A 23,003-nucleotide genomic window follows, 5' to 3' on the forward strand; every position below is an offset into this window, starting at 1 on the left:
GAAGAAATTCTCATTTAAAAATTAATCAGCAAATGCCTACTGGAGAGTGCAGTAAGGGATTTGGAATAAATAGTGGTCTAAAAATACATGAAAAGGTACATACTAGGGAGAAACCATATAGATGTTTTATGTGTGGAAAAAATATGGAAGACATCTTCAATTGAAAATTCATCAAGAGATTCCTGCTGTAGAGAAACTATACTGTTAAGTTGTGTGTGGCAAAGGGTTTAGAACAAATTGTGACTTAAAGAAACATGAGCAGTTACACTTGAGGGGAACAGTACAGTTTTTGATTTCAGATAAAGGATTTATAGAATGTCTTTCATATGTAAAATGACATTTACTGTGTGGGAAAAACGTTTGTTGTAAAATAATATCAGAAGATATAAACTTTAGACAACCATATCAAATAATAATTAAACATTTCATACACTGAACTCACTTCAGATAAACCCAATTGTTTGTGAAGTGTGTGAAAAACACTTTTGAATCACACAAATAAGAAAAAGTGACAGTTCTTTGGTGAAGAAAGTATTTTAATTTTTCCCTGTCTACTTTTCATCTCTTCAGTTGTTAAATGTTACAAAAACGAGATTTAATTCTACTGTTTTAGCACACATCCAGTATAACTATTTTTCCCTGTAGTATTCTGCTTATCACTAAATATTCAAAAGTCTTTAACAAAAATAATATATATATTCTCTGTTTTCAATAACTAATTTATTTCTGACTTTTATTATTTGTATTGGATGGAATACATCATGGCTGCAAAAGTAATGATATTAGAGGAGATCAGAGTTATTAATAACAAGAAATTCTAGGTGAAAGTAAAGAGGAGTGTACAATAATATGTCAACTAAACTATGTCTGCCATTTCTAGTGCCAGTGAGGCCTTCCACCCAATACCAGGTTTTTCAGGCAGTCTTGGATAAAACAGACATAGTAGTAGTTATTTATATTACCAAACTGGTTGACAACAAGTGTTAAGGTGTTATCTAGACTAATGGTAACCTTGGTTAACTTTTGACTTCTGCTAAATTCTCAAACTTCATGTTTTGAACAGTTGCGCAAATGTGTGAAGAACCTGGACTTAGTTTATCAATAATCTTCAGACACAGATCCAGACTAGATCTCATTCAATCCTCATAGTGTCTTATTTATCTCGCTACTTTAGCTAATAATTTGAAATAATATACTTTCAACATTAAATTCATAGAAATTGTAGAGCTGGTTTCTGTTAAAATATCTTTAACCTATTATTACAAAACTATTATTTACAGGAGTTTTTAAGAGGGGAATCAGTGATTTCCTGAGAAGTAAAAAAAAAAAAAGTTTATAATTTCTACATTCTTTTAAACTGGGTGTGCAAGAACATTCTTGAAGGACCAAGTACTTTTAAGCCACTTTTGAAATATTTTTGTTAGCATTTGTGTTAAAATGCAGTTTAAAATAGGTGCAAATGTGATCAGTTTCCTCTTTAAAATGTTAACTTCCACAATCCTAAAATAAAATTGTCTACATTGGTGGTTATCCTGTCTTTTGCAAATCCTAAACTTGTTCCTATCATTTTACCAGGTAATCTTCTAAAAGTTAAGAAATTAACAAATGTGATTTTTCACATATGATTTGAAAACTTGGCTACGCCATTGATATAGTAGTCCACCTTTTTTACGAACCAAAGAAACTTGAAATTACTGTGTTCGACAAGTAATGCGAAACAATGGATCATGGTACGTTTTTAGTGTTGAATAGTTTGACGTGTGCATTTGCCAAAGTTTGCGTATATGTAACTATTTTATTGGTTTAGAAGCCGGAGGGTCCGACATGGCCAGGTGGGTTAAAGCGTGCGAGTCGTAATTTAAGGGTCACAGGTTCGCATCCCCATCGCACCATACGTGCGGGCGTTGTAATGTTACGGTCAGTCCCGCAATTCGTAGGTAAAAGAGTGGCCGAGGAGTTGGCGGTGGGTGGTGATCACTAGCTGCCTTCTCTCTAGTCTTACACTGCTAAATTAGGGACGGTTAGCGCAGATAGCCCTCGAGTAGCTTTGCGCGAAATTCAAAAAACAGGGTACCTGTACCCCGGATGAAAGTTGTATAAATTTATGATTAATGAAAGGTTATCTTAAGACATGAAAAGTTACTTCTTATATATATATATATATATAACTGTAAAACGTCCATAAAAACCGCAAAATGCAAAACTGAAAATTTGTATGTGTCTCCCCAAGGACACAATGAACCTTCATACTAACATTGCCGAAAATCTATCCACTCCATACGAAGTAGGTACGTGGACATATAACACAATATTATTATATTTGTATATTGCTGCAATTATTGAAACATGACCTGGACAAATTAGTAATATTAGCTTTAATATCATTGTCTGCTTTAAGAAGTTCATTATTTTCTAACGTGCATCAAATGCGTTATTTATAAGACGTGCGACTCGTAATCCGAGGGTCGCGGGTTCGCGCCCGCGTCGCGCCAAACATGCTCGCCCTCCCAGCCGTGGGGGCGTTATAATGTAACGGTCAATCCCACTATTCGTTGGTAAAAGAGTAGCCCAAGAGTTGGCGGTGGGTGGTGATGACTAGCTGCCTTCCCTCTAGTCTTACACTGCTAAATTAGGTACGGCTAGCACAGATAGCCCTCGAGTAGCTTTGTGCGAAATTCCAAAACAAACAAACAAGTGTTATTTATATTTGAAAACACAAATATCAGTATTAGATTTTACCAGATGTAAATGGCAGCAATTGCTCCCTTATTTTAATTTGCTGCCTAACTTTTTACTATTAGTAGCAAAGATTTGCTACCCGTGTAAAGTTTACTAAATCGACGTCTTTTATTCTGTTTGGTCGTTGCCTTATGTATTATTCCTTTTCCTTATGGTTTTCTTGATTTCTAGCTATATACCCATAGAACGATTTGTCTACGTAATAGACATTGGATTAACATTAATGTTTATCTATGATAATACAAAATTCAGTCCTCAAAATTAATATATAGAGTCAATAACAAAAAGAGAGGAAAGATTACCGTATATCAAAACGAACAACACGGCTACAGATGCTGTGTTCAGTTCTAAAGTAATCCTTTACATAAATATAAACTTAAAAAATAAACAAGCAGGGTGTAAGGTAAGTGTTAGTGGTGGGAAGCGTTGGGTGGGCCTATTACCCCCAGATTTCAATTTGACCTTTTTAAGTCAATTCCCCTTAACATTGTGAAAAATTGTATTATCAATTTTAAAACTCTTAGGAGTCAATAAAAGTTCCACTGGCCTCCATGAGGTTAGAAAGATTGAAGCCAGGCCTGGCGTTTACCATAGTAAAACACGCAAAAAATTATATTAGGTTTTCGTACAAACCAATATTTTATATGAAATTATAATTATTGATAAACTTCATACACCAGCTTTATCACTATACTTTAATAGAATATTCATCTTCTGTGTGATATATACCTTCTTATAATAAAAGTAATATAATATTATTCCGAATTTATCATTATTTTGCATTTGTGTAGTTTTCAAAGAGAATGCGGTAAATAAAGTTGTTTATTTCATTCTAACTGCCTTTGTCCATTTGTCATGCTTTAGATGTCAGAACTATTCTCTCAATGGATGAGAGCAGTAATTAATACATTATGAAAGAATGTAGACAGTTGTGCCTTCAAGTAATAGGTCATGTGATATCTTGATTATAAGCTTTCATATTTCAATGGCATTGATCAATAGTGGCAATCACATTTTATTAAGAGAGTGTTATAGTTTGTTTGTTTGTCTATGGTTAAGCAAAAAGCTAAACAATGAGCTATCTTTGATCTAACCACTGTGGGTATCGAAACCCGGTTTCTAGTGTTTAAAATCCATAAATATATCACTGGGTAGCGAGTATTATAGAACTTGGTTTATCATAATAATATGATTGATTAGTTAGTTTTCTATCTTTCAGAAGCTCTCTCTTCTGAAGTTTAACTGTTAATGTTAAACAGTCCTTACTGAACGTCTTTATAGGTTCTCAGTAAGTCAAAACCAACATGAAACCGCTATTGTTTAAAGCTGGTAAAATACAATGAAAAGCTCTAAGAGTTTTATTGGCCCGGCATGACCAAGCGTGTTAAGGCGTGCGACTCGTAATCCAAGGGTCGCGGGTCCGAATACGCATCACACCAAACATGCTCACCCTTTCAGCTGCCGTGGGGGCGTTATAATGTGACGATCAATCCAACTATTCGTTGGTAAAAGAGTTGGCGGTGGGTGGTGATGACTAGCTGCCTTCCCTCTAGTCTTACACTGCTAAATTAGGGACGGCTAGCACAGATAGCCCTCGAGTAGCTTTGTGCGAAATTCAAAAAACAAACAAACAGTCTTGTTTCCAAATATTTTTATTCTCAATTGTTCAAATAATGTGTAAAAGAACTCACCTTTTCTATTTGGTCTCTACGAATAAGTAAAATTATTGTGATGGTAAAGTATCTTAATATTCGTCTTTAGAGCGCAGTAGATTTTGTGACCTTGCGTATTAGAAAAGAAAAATAATTACTATACACATGTCAAGAGATATTTTAACAGCCGATCGGCCTTTGCGTTACGTTTGGTGTCTTGTATTGTCAGTTATGTGGATTTGCAATTGTACATAAGCGCGTGAGTGAATACTTATACTAATTAACTGTATTATTTAACAATAAACAACAGTGGAAATTATAATCACCTGTAATTTGTGAATATGTTTTTTAAAGAATGCCTTGTACATAAATCATAGGAAAGTTACTACGAATAAATCTGTTATTGTGAATGTATTGTAATATATGATAGTCAATCTTACGAGTACGACTCAGCCCCAAAAGCTCCCAAAAATCGAAAAAAGTTTTGCCTGATAAAATTCTAACTGATCATTAACAGCACATATCAGGATATAAACATTGCAGCTCTTTAAATGGGCATTTTACAAAAAAAAATACATGCTTTATTTGCCTTGGAATGAAAAATAGAGCATATGAGGCATCTATTTATATACAATATAGTTTATTTCTATTCGATTTTTTTTCCTGGTGATTCGACAGCAACAAACGATGATTATGTCAAATAAAACATGTGATGCAACAGTCGAACAAAAATTTCACCTGAAGAATACTATTACCTCGTTGAAAAAGTTCATACTATTATACGCATGTAAGTATGATATTATAATTTAATATCCGCTTATACACTGAAACACGCAATAATAATAAAAATTTCCCGATCGCACTAAGAATGGTTTGACAAACTATTTGAACTGGTAGTGAGTGCTATTTTGATTAAAGCAAATGTTTTATCTCTAAAACCGCTTTAAAAAGTGTAAAAGTAAATAGTTTATTTCTGAATGGGGAAACATTCTCAGAAACTGCGATATATATGCCTACACTCTCAAAGTTGTAGTACGATACAAACGTATAAAATAAATGTATGTTTCACTTGATTTATTAAAGAAATCCATTAAATTCAGTTGATAGATATTCCACATTAGATAATGTGAGGTGATTGTATCATTAAATATTCTTAATATATAAGAGTTGTTTTATTTTTGTTTGATATTATTGTTAGTCACTATGAAACGAAGAACATTTAGAAAGATAATTTTAACGATATTAACGTGTTTTGATCGAAATTAACATTTAAATCGATACTTTTTAAAGCAGAACCGAAGGTTAATCAGATAACATTAGACTTTACAGCCTTTAATATTGACCATTTATAAATTTAATAAACTATACAAGTTGTAGTATTTTATAAATTATAGTATTTTTATGTTTAATTTCCACTTCTAATTTGCTGCTTAGTCTTGAAACAGACAGCAAACTCTTTAAAGTGTTATACATGGACTTGCAAAGCAGATTTCGTACACTTTTCTTATGTTACATAATAAGTTTGATGGCAAAGTTTATTGTGTAGTTGTGTACGGTTGGGAATTTATTACCTAAAACTTAACAAGTTAGGAATTTTATGTTATTTAGCATTTTTACACAAAATACAAGAAAGAGTGTTTAGTGTAGTGGTGGTTTGATTTGTAACTTTTTTTGTTTAGTAATTTTAAGTTATAGGTCTCAATATTCAGTGATAAACCTTTATTTTGTGATCAACATATGCCTAAACTCTGCATGAACATGTGTGAAATGAGCAGTAGATTTGATGTTTAGATGTAATAATCTGAGTGATGGAAAGGGTTTTAATTTGGTGCACTTATTCTTAAAATGGTTTTTTAAAGGTTTTTCACAAAAGATTAGTTAAGAAAATGGCATTGACAAGTGAAAGGCAGTAACTAGTTAATTGGAGTATAGTTGGAGTATAGCTAAAATGGTTGGAAGAAAGAAAGGTAAAAGTTCTTAATAAAGTTCATTAAACCTCTGTTTTCAGTATAGTGTTTTGGATATATATGGGCTTGGTGTTTGATTTTTCTTATGTTGATGATATTGACAGGGACATAGTTAGTGCAGTTAACAAATGGGTATTTCTAGCAGTACTAATGTTGTTGAAGTACCACAGAAAGACTGGGATTGATTGATAAGTCTACTTATGTTTGATAGTTGACATTCATTTATAAGTAACTTATTATTTGGCTTATGATTTAGATGGAAACCCAGTGTATAACAAGACTGAAGAAACGTTTTTGGTATAGTGTGGATAAATCACTCAAGACACCAAAACAACTAGTATGTTGTTGCTGGTAGCAAAGTCAATAAAAATTTAGAATTTTTTTTAGAAATGATTCTTTGTTTTTTATACAAATTACTAATTAGTTCCTACTTGTAAGACTGTGCTCAGTTTGGCCTTCCTCTTTTTTTTCTTTTTTTTTTTAAGAAAGTAAATTGAACTTAAAAATAATTCAGAGGGGGCTATTATGATGAAAATGGGAATGGAAGAGTTACCTTACAGAACTAGATTAAGACCTCTTACCTCAGTTTTTAATAAGAAAAGAAGGGTAAGAGGTGATCTTAATGAAGTTTGCAAGATTACCTTTGTATAAAGATGATATAGGGCACTAAGTTATCTGTGCTAGATACTGAATATAATAGGCTAGGAGGACATAATTTTAAGATTTGAAAAAAGCTGATTAGGTTCCACATGAAATGGTTGTGAAATGGAGTGATGAGCTTATAAAATGAACTGATGTTGGTATTAATAGATCTTACAATGTACCTCCTCTCAAGAGTGGGTGTGCAGGAATAGTGTTGGACAGAAGGATGCCATGTTGCCCATATGTTAATTATTTTAAAATATTGGCATGTTAATAAAAAAAAATTGTTACAGTTTTAATGTTATAGTAAAGATAACTTTGAGCCTTTTAAATTAACCACTGTTTCAGTAGTTTTAGTTTAACTCGGTTAATTTAGTGGAGTGCATGGTTTGATTTCTCACCTTTTCTTTTTTAGGCATATTTCAACACATTAATAAGATCATGGAAGTACTGAAGATCAAAGTTGAACCATCATCTGATGACAAGCAGAGTGCTGTACTGGATGTGAAGTTGTTGAAAAATGAAGTAATAAAAATGTCACCTTGCAGTAAGAACAAATATTGATCAGAATGGAAATCTTTCCTTTCATTGTATTTAATACTGTCTTCATTACTACTAGTATAACAACTCTTCTATCATTACTAGAAATTTGCTTCATACAGGGCAAAGTTGTAATATTCTCTTGACACAATGAAAACAACAGCTTGAAAATTAATTTAAAAATTTTGTAGATAATGGTGACAATATTATTAACCCTGCATCAATTTTCTGTTAAAGTTTCTCATGGTTACTCTTTCAAATTCTGAACAGACTCCATAATAAAAAATTAATTTAAAAATATTTAAATAACAACAAGTAATAATCTATTATTTTGGAAAAAAAACAACAAAACACTAACCCTTAAAATATTTTTGTTTATTAATTGGTAAATGAACAGTGAATATTACAACTTTTTTATTACCTAAACTATGTTTAACAATTTAACACAAACTAGCTGAACACTGAAGCTACTGAGAACAATAAATATGTACTTGCTTCCATCTGTGAGCAGCAATGTTTACAAAGTATTTGGGGACTGTGAAGACCCTGGAAGGCAAATGCTTGGTTAAAAAAGGTTATCTAAATCTAGCTGTGATATTCTGAAACATGCTGATGTATTTTCAGTAAATAGATAGGTCCAGTATGAACTACAGATAATATTTTGCTATGAAGTATGTGTTTATTTCTCCCTTACTTTGACTGAGTTTGTCACAAGGAAAGAGATCGTACACAAAAATGTGTACGAGCCACAATGTATATTTGATACACTTGTCTGTACTTAATTGTTTAATATAACTTTAGTTTAGGTTTTTTTTGAAGAATGAACTTTTTTACATTTCCCTCAACAGTTCAGGTTTACAGTTAAGCTGTGAACCAAGAAATTTAAGTAAAAAAAATTAAATGCCAATACTTAAAGTTAAACTTTAAACAAAAAACAAATTAAGTAATGAAACTGTCTCTTGCTTACTGTATAACACAAATTAATTTACTAATTTAAAACAAGGTGTTTATAAACTACAAAACAAAACTGTTATACTACTATTTAAAAACCAAAAAACTCCTCTCTAACAGTTCAAGTTTTCAGTTAAGCTGGAAACTAGAAGTGATTACAAGTGGGAGTAAAACAAGCTAAATAGAATACTGAAAAGGTCAAGTTAATCTTTCAAGACTAAAAGTATACAGTTGAAAATGAAGATGGTGCTTCTGGAAATCTGCCTTAAAGCTAACAATACCTCAGTAGAAAGTCTATTTTTCTCAGCATATCTCAATCTCAGAATCAAAAGCTGTCAAAATCATAATAATATACACAAACACACACTTGGCACACAAGCTACCCTTATATTGGTCATAAGAAAGTATCTTTATTACTGTCTGTAAAATATTTCACCCTATAGCAATTTCTCTTAATCAGGAGTACCTTAATGTTTTTGGTGTAACTTTGCCAGTCCTGTGAATAACTATTGATATTAAAAAGTTGGTAGCATTCTTTCAATAAGTATATTAGGTTAAGACCAAGTCAAAGTGGTCTGAAATTGTATATATTCAGAGAACAGGAAACATACAGGACATTCCTGTACAATGCAAGGAATGAACAAACAGTATTAACTGTCTAAAGGTGGTTGAAGTCTGTGTCAGTGAGTAATCAATTAATTTTAACAAAGATTTTACAAAAGTTTTATGTATCAAATACAAAATCAAGATAATCAAACCTTTGATACAGTACTTGATATGCTACAGTTCAGTCTTTACCAATTACACAATGGAGTCTTTGCTGATAAATTTGATACCTTAAATAAGTAACTTGTTCTATGTGGCTTTCATGCAGGAGGATAGTAAACTGTGAAAATGCAATAATGTAATTAAATAAAATACTCCTTTTAAGATTATCATGTTATCTTCAATATTTATTAGAAGAAGAATAAAAACACAGTATAACAGTGGAGTTATGAAAGTGACCATCAAAGATTATGAAAATACATTTTATTAAGTAGTTTACTACATACTATGTCTTTAATAAAGGTTCGTTTATGTGTTTTGTACTTTAAATAGAAGTAGTAAAGGGAAAATCAAGTGTGTATGTCACCATCTTTTTATATTTGTTCAATTGATGTTATATTTCCCATCCATCTGTATTCCTCTGAACATTAAGATAATTTTTAAATCTATTTAAAACTTAGTTACAAAGACACATAAATTATAGTAGTTTTTGGATATTATATTCTAGGACATAATATAAGTTTTGTGTTCTCAAACCCATACTTGAAAGCTACTATAATTATTTCTTAAACAACCAGTATAGTGATAAATCTATGCACCAGAGTGCAAAAGGTCTAAGACTGAAGTATGTGCTGATTTTTTTGTTTTTACATATATTTTTTATTTAATAATATATAGTTATTAAGAAAGTAACAGAGATGTAAAAATTGGAAACTTATTTAAAAAAAGTTGAATGAAAAAAAACATTACAATCCCTCTTACAGGAATGTGTGTAAGATTTCATCGTTTGATGTAACATGTTAATTTGTTTACCTTAAGCTCTTACTGTTAGCACATGATGCAATTTGATAGTTTGTTTAACAAACTATAGCTCAGTAAAGGCTTCATAATTTTACAGACAAATTTGATTTTTTGTGTGCAACAGACATGTAATGTGTACTAAAAGCTTGCCAAGTTTCCGATATACTATGGCACTAATAAAATTAATAATAATAACTCTTTATCAGCTTACTCCAGTTCACACCATAACACTAGTTTTGAAGCAGTTTCATTAATATATTGTCTCAATCAATACTGTCTGTCATTTTAGAGCCAGCTTGAAGAGTCCTGATATTGAGTGAAAGGCCTCTTCAGCATTGGATTATAGCAAATATAATATGGTTGACACTGTATATACTCATATTTAGCTTCTGTCAAAAGTTTTTATTAATAAAATTCGAGCTCTTAATAGCTTGAAGAAATGTAGTTTCATTTTGCTAAAACACTAAAGATAGTGGTAGCTGTGTAACCTTGTAACTGCTTAACATGATGGTTTGTATTGTGATGTCATGGTGCTACAAACTAAAATATATAACTTGTATCTCTTGAAAAAGTGACAGTGAACTTCCTAGAAGAGGGACCTACACCTCCCATTCTTGAGGTTGATGAAATAAAAATGGAGCAAGAAGAGAGCTGTAGTGAAGTTGAGGTGATGTTTTAGTTCAGCATTTCCCAAACATTTTGAACTTAGGAACGATTTATTTTTGTAATTTTTCATGAGGCTCCTCAAATACCTAATTAGATAACTCACTAAGACATGGCTAAGTCTTAACATTAAGCTGGAGGCAGTAGTTCTATCAATACGTCATCAATTACAAGATATATAGGTGTTTTATAGTACTGCTGTGTAAAAAGAAATAAATTATATTTCATTGTTATTTAATTTTTACATTGACTGTATATTTATTAATGCTCTTTGAATAAATAACTTAATGAGAAGTGTGATGCTGTTTTCCATCACACAACAACTTCAAATCAGGAGGAAAAGAAGTCAGTTTGATCCTCAAATCTGGCTCAACATTTGTTTCTGTACTTGTTTTTTAGAAAACAAGTGCTGAGAAGCCTCATTTTCATTTATAAGTCATAACAAAGGGCATAAGAAACCTTGCTGATTTTTTGATAAATTTGGATAGTCAGTATAACAGCTAATCCAAAAGTTAATTAACAAGATTTTGATTAATGAGGAAATGTCATTTGGAAGATTACCTTCCTCATTTTGGTTTTGTAATTCTGTTAAAGTAGATAAAGACTTGTAATTTCTCTTCTCAACTTGATGTACTCGCAAGTTAATTATTTTTTATAGCTGCTTCTATATTTTCATGGATTTTAAAAATATTTATGTTAGTACTGTATGAATTTAGATTTAATGCATTTAAGAAACCAAAAATGTTACAAAAATAGGCTACCTTAGTTAACCAAAGCAAATTATGAAACCTGTCTCTAAATTTAAATATTGCATTCTTTGCAAGTGGTTGAAACATTGTTCTGTACTTTATTTTAATTAAAGTTTTAATACCCATACCACCTGTTTTGAGAATACATTTTTACTTCAGGTGAATTTCTTGTCATCATGAAGCACAAGATAACTCTATTCTTCATTTTGTAAGACATTTTCTTTTGATAACCACCAAACTTGATGGTGTAATAGGAGATGCTCGTGTTCACTTCCTATTTCTTTGCACAAAGTAGTAAAGATTCTAGAATTCAACGATCTAGTTTTTATATAGTTTATGAGTTTAACTCATTCTTGCATAGTTGAATTCAAAAGTAAGGACATTTTCTTCACATCTGATACCTTTCTGTGAATGTTACATTGCATCCATTCAGAGTCTGGTGCCACTGCTCTGACATTCTGGGAAACGTCTGTATAGGAAAATACTATTGAGTGAGCACCATTGGTATTCAATCCAGCACATTTTCTCCATTTTCATAAAAAAATTATAAAATATTGATTAAATTAAAAATTTCATAAGCTGTTATTTTTGTTGGAAGTGGTTTACAAAACAATAGATCTTCATGAATTGTGCCCTCATAATCATATCTTACAAAGCACATTAAATTGACATTATCTACTATATCTGTGCTTTCATTCACTTGTAATGGAAAAACTGATTACAGAAAACTCAATATATGAGAGTTTCTTCAGCATATTTCACCATGTTCACATTTCTATGCCTCACTGTATTATTAGATAGGGACAGTAAATTCATCTGATTTTCTTGTTTTATTATAAACACTAAATGCAATTATTTTTACTGCAGGAAGTACTGACATTTCATTAATAGTATGGTGGTAACCTGTCTCAACTATTTGTTCTGAAATTTCATGTGAGGTCATAACCAAGTCTTCATTCAAAGATCACATGGTAAAAGTGCCTTTTTTTTTTTTTTTGAAATACTATTTCATTTTTCATATTCGTGAAAACATCTATTGGCTTGCTCGAGTATTTTGGATGTCTGGTATCCAAGTGGCCACTTCAGTTTTACTAGAACTAGGCTGCATTTATACATCACTTGAGGTTTTAATGTGTGATGCATTTTTCTTCAGCCATCTATCCACATTAGAGAGGGGTTTATTTAAAAATGAACAACTTAGTTAATACAAACTAAGTTGAACAATTCTCTATCTTCTCAGAACAAACTGACGCTTCTAGGATTGGCCACCAGCAACTTGTCTGCTGCCACCTAGTGCTACCAGACGTAACACTTGGGTTGCATATGCCTGTCAGTTTCCATTAACAGAACAAGCAGATTTAATTACATACTTTCACATTTCCTTTCTGCTATATTAGCTTAGTTTGAATACTGCGAAATTCAAGTTAGATGAAATGAAAATTTAAATTATAATGCATTTGAAAATATTTATTTTATTAGAATATATTTATATCAACTGGTTTAATTACATTTTTCTTTAATATACAACAAGGGCTTGGAGAAAGTTTAAAAATGGTGGTTGGTAGTGTAAGGGTTAAAATTAATTTTTTTAGTTTTCCACAGGCCAGAATATTTTTTTCTCAAGGACTAGTACTGAGTTGCAGACCGCACTTTGGGAAATGCTGTTTTGGATTAAATACTTTTGTGCTGTGCTTGATACAGAAAGATGTTTATATATTTTAGAGGTATCATTTAGACAGTATTGTTTTTGTAATAAATCTTTACAATTTTACTTGAACTGAATCTAATCATGACTGACAATATCTGTATTAACAGTCTGAAGATGTCCAATGCAATTTGTTGTTTTTTGTCTTTAGACCAACAAATTATTCAAGCAAAACCAATACAGCAGTTTTATTCTTCAAAATGCAGAATTTATTTTGGCAGTCCATAATGTTGCCTAGAGTTTGTTTGTAATATTTAGCAATTACAGTAAAGATTAGTTCAGCTAGATCTTTGTCTATTTTTCTGTTTTGGTCACATTCTCAAAATATTCTCAAGGTTTAGAATGTTGTTTCAGGTTAGTCTCAAGGTTAAATAGAGAATGAAAAATGGTGAATTTGGAAGGTATAGAAGGAATAAAAATTTAAACATGATTAAAGGTAGTGTGAATTGAGATTTTTTTTAATACCAACAAACAATAAAACTAAGAGTAGACCTAATGTTCCAGTTAAAATAAATTATCTAGCCTTTTATCTGCATGTTTTGGTATGCTTTCTAAAAAACTTAGACTCATAAAAAATAGTTATTATTTACTCATAAAAAGTTAAAAGTAGTTTATTTTGTTACATTTAACGAATAATTATTACTTGGACCAAATAGCAAAATCGTGTTAACAAGTAACATTAGAGACTACCCTGTACATAAATTAATAGAAATAAGAGGAATATAAATTTAATAGAATTCAACAAAACAGCTTGGTTGTGAATCAAGTTTTGTAGATGTGCTCAAAGATTTAACCTCAGAAGCTTTGAGGTTATGATATGGTACATATTATTATTTCACTATCAAAGGTACTGGAAGAATACGAAACACTCAACTTGATAAGAACTTCTCGTAATGTTTTATGTTTCTCACATTAACAAACAGTGGCCCCCTGCTAGTACAGCGGTATGTCTACAGATTTACAATGCTACAATCGGGTTCAATTCCCCTCAGTGGGCCGAGCAGATAGCCCAATGTGGCTTTGCTGTAAGAAAACACAAACAGTGTGTACTAGTTTGCTGTGTATGAAAGAGTTTCAGCTATTTAACTGTGTCACATAATACAACATAATGTTTGTTATCAACAGATTTATCCTTGTAGTTCTGTTCCATTATGTAATGTCTACCTTTTATCTTTAGTATACAAACAGGCAAGTGGAATTGTTTTTAATTCTTTAAGTACATAACTTTAATATATGCTGTTTCATGTTGAATATTAATGAATTGTATTTCTGGTACAAATAACACTTTTAAAGATACTTGTTAGAATACTCATGAGTTGTTTTAAGAGTAATAAGTAATTAACAACCAGATATATCAAGCATTACAGGAGGTTAACTCACTGTAAATTATTTGTATAGGAGTTTCATCAGTAGAATTAAAATCAAACTCACTAGTTGTATTCTAAAGACAGCTGATATGGGTGTTAAAACTTTAATTAAAATTTGTATCAGTAAGGAGTACTGCAATATTATGTATATTTCTAGTCTTTAAGGTAGGTATAGTTTTAACTAAAACAGTAATAATCCATATTTATGTTACATTATTAATGTCTTGTATGTAAAAATTATGAAGTAAGTTTTTTTTATCTTTTTGTCTTGCACTCATGTTTTTCTTCCTTTAATAGCATATAAGTGGCTTTAATTTATTCTGTTCATAATTATGTAGTGGAATGAAGATATTTCTTGGGCAAATAGAAATTTATCTATTTCAAAAATCTGCATTATCACATTTTATTCTATGGTTTTTGTGCATTTCTTTAAAGTACCTTTCTGCCAAGATATTCTTGGAGGAAACTTAATGAATACTAATTAAACACTGGAATGCTATCTGTAGCTTACTGTGTCTTGCATTTCATCCCAAAACTAGCTGATCATTACCAACCTTAATATGCTCTTTGTATTTCAGAACACAACTGAGCAGTCTAGTGATTTAGAACATGATGGGATTATTTCTGAATTCAGTGACAGTGTTAATGGTGAAATACATCTGGATAATTTAAAATATGAGGTTATGAGTGTGAAGGAAGAAGATGAATCTCAAAAAGAGCTACAACCAGACTATAGGTTCGAAGGTACATCTGGTAAGTATGAATACTCCTCAGCAAAGTTTTGTTTTTTGGTACTGGTTAAGATTAGTTTTTGTCTTATAGAATTAAATCTTTGTAACATAAATTCAGAGAATATCAGCTGTTTGATACAGAATTAACACTATGGTACATACATTCATATATTTGACCTGTTTAATGATTTGTTAGAAAATCCTAATTGGATCTTGTTAAAAGTAACCATAAACTTCAGATGGTGCATATGTGTAATGATTAAAACAATAGTTGTAAAGAACACTGCCCCAGAAAAGAAAAAATCATTGAACTGTACATAAGGAAGCAAGCTATAAAGTAACGGAGATCTTAGGTTGTTAAATTTGCAGTGTGTGTGTGTTTGTGAGATCATGTATAAATATTAATATGTGATAAAACAGTTAAATATAAAGTACATATAAGACTAGCATTAAACAAGGTTAAAAAGGAGAACAATTTTAATTTTTGAATTGTGAAACGTATTTCTTCAGTCAAAATGCAAAAATGAATATGAATTTTGTTCATCTCAACTGCTGCTTTACAGAAAATATTTTATCAAGGTATAGAATTTGCTTAATTTGCATAAAAGTCTAGTATTTTACAAACGTTCCAATTTGCTATGAATTATAAATTTGACCAACATTTCTTCATTGTATATAACAAATAATATTTACTACTCAATTTTATGGAAAGGTCATCAGATATTTACTTTGTTTCATTACAATTTCATAGTAGCTTTGAGTGGTATCCTGCCAGGACTGTGCAGTGATGAGAGAATCATGCTTGAAGTAACATTGGATTTGTCAAAATGTAATGGGCATCTTTCAATATGTGTAAATAATTTTACAAATAAAGCAAGGACAAAAATGTTTGAAATTATGTAAAATAAATAACACTTGCTTGAAGTCTCTACATTGTGCTCCAAAAGCTAACAAGGTATTAAATGAAAAAACAAACAAACATTGGGGACCACTGCATTCCATTCATTATTAAATTTACATATGTTTAGGTTAATTGAACTCTTCAGAAGCAAACATCCTTACTTGACCAAGAGGTTATTATAATAACTATTACAAATGCAGCATGCTTTTCTCCACTATGCTTTTTCTCGTATGCAGGAACATTTTCACCATACCAAAAAGAACATGATGCTCAAAGGATTTTGTTGGCTATACCGTACTTGTTAACTTTTGGATGGGCCAGGTAAGGTCAGGAGGTTAGGGCAGTTGACCCCCAATCTTAGGGTTGCAGGTTCAAATCCTCATCCCACCTAATGTGCCTGTGCTTTCAGCCATGGGGGCATTATAATTGGTCATTGGTAAAAGAGTAGCCCAAGAATTGGCAGGGGGTGGTGATGAATAACTGCCATTGCCTTCACTATAGTCTTTCATTACTTATTTAGGAATGGCTTGTGCAGGTAATCCTTGTGTAGCTTTGAATGAAATTCAAAACAAACCAAAACCTTTGGACACTTCTTAAATCTCATCCAGTAGTGTAAATGTGATAAGAAGTAAAGCTTCTACAATCCAGGAATAGTGTGATGATGACAGTGCATAAGTAAGAAAGTAGGTTTTAATATCTAATCTTTTTTTTCTCTTCTCAAATTTCTAACAATACTACAAATGTAGTATGAAACTGAGCTGTAAGAACAAGTACATAGTCTGCACAAGTTTGACCAAACTTCTGAAAATAAATTGGGGTATTACAATAACTGCAGTGTGCAACTCAACTGCAATACCATACCTTTAACAGGGTTCTGTACAACCTTGAGCCATAAATACTTTAAGATGTTTTATCTCACATTAAACTTTTCTCAACTTTTACTAACCTCTATTGACACACATGTTTAATTACCACTAGACTTGTTAATTCTATTTATCCCTATGTATATAAACAAACATCAGCTACATATTTAAATCCAAATGATTTTACAGCAACCTACTGCCAACAGGAGTGCAACATTACCCTCATTGTAACTCATGCCCTCTCTAATCTTGTAGCTATTAACCACTTCTCAGTTGGCAGTCTTATTGTACTGGTTAACTTATGTAACAGTTTTTTTACTTTGGTTTTGCAGTTTTCAACATCTTTTCTAAGTCAGTCAAGTTCAGTATTCAATATTTTGTCAGTTCTCTTGGAGAGTTATGAATTTGTTTGCTGTCTCTTCTCTTCCAAGAATTATACACTCACTGTTTTGGGTGATCTTGACTATAACTACTGTTACTGCTGCAGCAAATGTTTCAACAATGTACAGAGGGTAAAAACCACAATTAATTGTTCATGAAATGATGGCTCTGGTGCATGGATTGTCTTGTCTTAACTGTTTAGTGGTGAATTTGGTCAGCCTTTTTTTTTTTTTTAACTTCCTCCTCCTGGATATTTTTATCAGTTGTGTCATTTTGGGAACTTACACAGGCCTTCTTCACTGATTGTAAAATTGATCAATAAGGTATCTTATGTGCTTTCTCTGTCTCCTTTTTTATTTCCCTGCCCTTTTTGAAGATGTGCCATTAAGTCAGGATTTCATGTTTTTCTACCTTCCCCAGATATTGGGATTTATGTGAGATATTTAGGAGGGATCTACATCAGGGATCAGTATAAGATGATACCCATATAATGTGCACATTTCTGTTTGGCTTAACACTGTTCCAACTTCCCTTATTTGGACTTGCAAAAACTGGAAACACTTATCTTTTTGTGAAGATTCAGTCCCAATACTTCAGTGACTTTTTCCCAACCACAGTTTTCTTATTTCCATTGGTATTGACTAAACTTCTTGGTGCTTGAGCTTTGGAAAGTTGTTATCAGTATCCTGTTAGGTATCTATGTTCTCCAGTAAGACCCAGTGGGAGACAGGTTCTTTTATTTTGGCTATGTTTGGAGGTTATTTGTTATGGATCCATAGGTTTAAAGACTCATCTCAAGAGTGTCTAATCCTCTCATTCCTTTCAACTCTCACATCACATCATTCAGTTTCGTTCCCTTCTCCTAAGGATCCAGTTTTTTTCCTTTGGGGTGGTTAAGTTTTCCTTAGCAAGGGTACTATTAAATGAGGAGATCCTTATATCCTTCTTGTTCCACTTTTTATTTTTGTCTGTTTGTTTTTCCCCAATAGATACTTGTACCCAGTCTTTGATTTTTCATATTTTAACTGATTCTTAGGCCTTCCACAGTTCAACATGAGGTTGTATTTTGCTCTTCTTTGGGACTTTCAATTCAGGTTTGTGGATGAAGACAGGCAATGTGTTGAATGCATACTTTCATATTCCATTCTCACCTGCATCCTGACAGTTTGTTTGCTTTGTTCTGCATGGGTGTGGGTTTCAGTTATGGTATTTCCATTTGGATTTGTTTCTGCTACCTATGTTTTGTAGAGTAGTCTGAGTGTTTTGCCTTTCATTTCCATCATTATATTGGCAACTGACTTCTTGCCTCCTCACAAGAAGACTCTGCCCTACAAACACAAGTCTTATTCTCCAGGAATTTGCTGTAGTGAGTTGGCTCACAAAGGTGGAGAAGTCTTTTTACATACACATACAATAATTGATTCATTTCATTGTGTTTAACCTATTTCATCAGTTAGGCCCAACCTTTTCCACTTTTGTTGAAAACTATAAATTGTTTCACATGAAAGATCTCATCCTCTTTTTCCTGTGGCACAAGAGATTCTCTCCTTTTTGGGGATGTAGGCATTGAAGCCCTCATTCCATTTGGTCACACCCACATGCATCATCTTCAGTAGGTTTTAATAGATTACTGGAACCTTGTTTGGGATTCCTTAGATGCCATGCTCACATTTCTTTGTCCTCCCTGACCATTGTTGCCTGGTTACCGGATTCAAGTAATACTACCTTGGATTTTCTTCTTTCCCCTCCTTGTATGGAATGTCACCTTTTATGGATGCTTCTCTTTGCAGTTGGGGGACATACCTTGAAAATCAAGATGTTTTGAGGCAGTAAACATTTTCTGAGTCCTCTCTTCATACCATTCTCTTGGAACACATTGTGGTTTGTCATGCTTTACTTCACTTTCTGTGGCTCTTACAAGCCAGCTTACACATCAACAGTTCTATAATAGTTTAATAACTTTCTAGGCAAGGGTGCCCACAGCCATTAAATGATTCTGTTGACATCTCATATTCCAGGTGCTCTGACTTTTTTCATGGATAAATTATCCCATCTTGACAATATTATGCCTAAGGAGTGATTTTTATATCTCCTTTCTGTGTGTGCTATGTGAATTGTTCCAGATTTGGCCACTTTTACTTTTCATCTCACTATGCAGTTTTCCTGATTTTTGTCTTCTGTTCCTCATACTTTGGCAGGGACAGTAGATGCTCTCTGTCCTGGTTGGACAGGTTGGTGCCTATATGCATATTCTCCTATTCAACTTCTCCAACATATTGTTGTCATATTTCAGACCACTCCTTGTTGTGCTGTGTTGGTAACTCTGTATTTTCTGGCTGGAATGTGGTTTCCACTGCTGTGTTGCTTTCCTCCTCTTTTCTGTCCAACACTTCTACATCATCCATCCATTACCACACTCCATCTTCATGCATAGCTTTTGTTTGGTCTCTTACCTGAAAGGCCAGACTTTTACAACGTGTGTCTTCTATGTGGCTTTTTGCTTGTGTAGATGATACGATGCCCATCCTATCAAGGAGTTTATTTTTAGTTTCAGATACTGCCAGATGTTGGATGTGGACTTCTTCCATACCTATATATTGCAGTTTGCCTCTCTGACTGAGGCAACCTCCTTCTTACCATTCAGTGGTTCTTGGTGGATCTGATGTTGGTTGGAACCAGACAGCCACACAAGTATTTATTCCAAATTGGTTGATAAATTTTCAATGTTGAGGTTGTATACTGGAGAAGCAACCCTATATAATTGTCCCTTTTCCTACTGTCCACTGGATTTTAGTTCCTGGTGGATCTGTTGTTGGCTGTAACTGGATGAGACACATAAAATCCCATAAATCAGTGTTACCAGGTTATGGACTGGTGATGAATTCCTACCTAGGTAGGCTCTTTACTGTCCTGCTGCCTACCAAATGTTGGTTCCTGGTGGTTATGGTGTTGTTTGTGTTGGAAGAGTGTGCATTGGGGGTGGATTCTTGCTATGGACAATTCTTTTCCCTGCTGATACCCATTCTTGAGGTGAAAGGTAGAGGGCCTTCTTCCTACTTGGACCTGATGTACTACTCCAGATGCTGCCAGATGTTGGTTGAGGTCAAACTCAATACATTTTCAGTTTGGGAGAATGATAACTTTAACAGTTCACATACAAAAATTGTGCCATATGGGCACATAGCACAGATAAATTATGGTTTGCATGTGAAAAGGTATAATTTTAGTGTTCTAAACTTCTAATGCAGTTACTAACTTTAAATTAATCATCAATATCAAACACATTAGGGTTTTGAGGAGGGTATTGAATAGATATACACAGCATATGCTACAAATTGACTTGATTACATTTCTCTGTAGAAACCTCAGTCATGCAACAGTAAATGAAATAAGAGATTACTATTTGATTGATCTTGCATATTCATTGGTGACCTATTATATTGTCATTGTTGATTTAGCCCAAGCTGTGTACTATACAGTTTACAGTCAACTGGAATGGATCTTTAACTTGCTTATTAAGCAGTCTGTGTGTTAAACTGTCAGTAATTGGTCATGAGCTATTGTTTTTTCTTGTATCTTTGGAGACAAAGGGAAATCAGCATTTTTTTGTTAGGACTAGTGTATGGTTTTTAGTATATGCACATGGAGTAAACTTGTAAAATTAAAAGTCTAGACAAAGAAGCTGAACAAAATTATTGATTTGTTAATTTAGTTTCTGAGTTGGTTAAAAAGGTTTATTTTGCAATTTCTTAATTATGCTATCATATTAAACATAACTTACCAATTATAAACAGAAATACCTAATATATATGGAAATAATGAAACAGTTCAAGGAAGAAAATGTCAGTTACCAAGTGAAAGAAAAAGATGATGGATGGCATGACAAAGCCAAGAAAGCTAAGCAAAAATTATGAAGTCTGAAGCACAAGTAAGAAAAAAATCTGTATGAATTGTAATTTAGGGCTTTTTTTATTTTTTTATAAATGTTATGTATTGTTGTGCAACAATGGAATGCTAGCAAAATGTATCCAATTATAGGAATAAAATATATTTAGAGCAAGGTTGTGTATTGTTTTTAAGTTAATGATTTAAACTGAAATTGACATTTTAAGATGGAGGCAGCAGAAAGAGAAGATGAAACAGCCGATAACAAAGATGACATCATAACCAAGAAGACGATAAAGATTTTGTCATTACCAAAGTGCAGAAAATATAGCCAGAACAAGGAGATTATATGATAAACACATCTTAAGAAAAATAAAAAAAATAAGAGTTGGGAATAGACAGAAGATGTTAAGAAAAATAAAAAAAATAAGAGTTGGGAATAGACAGAAGACGGACAGTGTTTTGTTGCAAACAGTTATGGAAGAAGGTGTGAAGTAGAAGAAACAAAAGAAACTTACAGAATGAAGTATTGAAAAGTATACAATCATTCAAACCCCACAAAAGTTCTTAATGAATGTTTGAAATGAAATTTTTGTTTTATTTTATGTTTCACAATCACAAATATAGTGGTTAGAAATAAAATTGTATCACTGGAAATGTCTTTTTACAGTTCTTTATATTTTCAATAATGAAATTGTTGTGTCAGAAAGCATGCATTTCTGTTTTGTAAAAATGTTCACACTTTGTTACGTTAATAGAAAAAATATATGTTACAAATGTTTTTTACCATATTATGATGGATTTATAAACTAGTTATTACATAATCACACACACACACTTTGTTTTAAAGTGGTGAAAACTGACCTTTGACAGTTTGAAAGTGAATGTTTGTAAAAGTAATTAAAGTGATGGAAATCGACACATTAGTGAAGTGTCCAAAAACGATTTAGGGAGAACATATTTAAAATACTAGATAAAATTCTTGTTGACAACTGAAATCAGTGATGGTGTAAATGAACTGTTTTGTTTCAGGATTTTTGTCCCAAAAATGAAGATAAAAGAAAAAATCCTGAAATATTGCTCATAACCTCTTTTTTTTTTTTCTTACAGACTTTTAGCCTTATATTTAAAAACTCAAGTTCTTAATTAGTTAGAAGAGTTAATTATCACCATCTACAAAGTAGGGGTCATCAGGAATTTAATAAACAAAATAAAGAAGGAAGGGAAGCATTACCTGATGTTGTCTTTCATTCAGTTTTTGTTTCCTTAATGGTTATTTTCAGATAATAAATATAATTTTTATGTATGTAAAAATGGCAGCTATGGGTGAAGAAAACTATGTAGAGGAGCAAACAATGTTTCGACCCTCTTTGGTCATCGTCAGGTTCACAAAGAAAGAAAGAGGTAACTGACCAATAGCTGACCACATGTTTGAAGGCGGTTGTGTAATTGAGTGTAGGAATGTAGATGGCATGCTTAGGTGTTGGATTATATTTATTAATTTAGGTATAAAGGTGTTCCTTTGTACTGGTTTATTTTGGGCTTGAGTTGTTGTGTAAGTAAGGCTTCTTTAATTTTGCATTTGTTTATGTTTTTCTTTATTTAGTATTTGGGTGTTTTGTATGGTTATGTTGTAGTTATTTGATTTGCAGTGTTCAAAAACGTGTGAAGGTGACTTTTTGTGTTCTTTGAATCTGGTTT

The 23,003-nt window shown here is 32.3% G+C and overlaps 1 protein-coding gene across 12 annotated transcripts in view; it reads left to right on the plus strand.

Annotated features, from left to right (window-relative positions):
* Window positions 1-4,616: 4,616 nt before the first annotated feature.
* Window positions 4,617-23,003, plus strand: part of LOC143230988 (uncharacterized) — a 72,598-nt gene continuing 54,211 nt past the window's right edge. For 7 of the 12 annotated variants that reach the window (XR_013016738.1, XR_013016736.1, XR_013016737.1 and 4 more), the window contains exons 1-4: window positions 4,618-5,178; window positions 7,416-7,547; window positions 10,630-10,724; window positions 15,120-15,294. Coding sequence is in view for 9 of the 12 variants with exons in the window: in XM_076465388.1 (XP_076321503.1) it covers window positions 5,079-5,178; window positions 7,416-7,547; window positions 10,630-10,724; window positions 15,120-15,294 (502 nt within the window). In the remaining 3 variants the exon portion in view is untranslated. Of the gene's footprint in view, window positions 5,179-6,250; window positions 6,359-6,598; window positions 6,696-6,886; window positions 6,965-7,415; window positions 7,548-10,629; window positions 10,725-15,119; window positions 15,295-23,003 lie in introns of those variants that run through there. The other 5 variants (XM_076465389.1, XM_076465392.1, XM_076465393.1 and 2 more) reach the window with 5 other exon arrangements.

Source organism: Tachypleus tridentatus, chromosome 10 (assembly GCF_004210375.1).
Source record: "Tachypleus tridentatus isolate NWPU-2018 chromosome 10, ASM421037v1, whole genome shotgun sequence".
NCBI classification, from domain to species: Eukaryota; Metazoa; Arthropoda; class Merostomata; order Xiphosura; family Limulidae; genus Tachypleus; species Tachypleus tridentatus.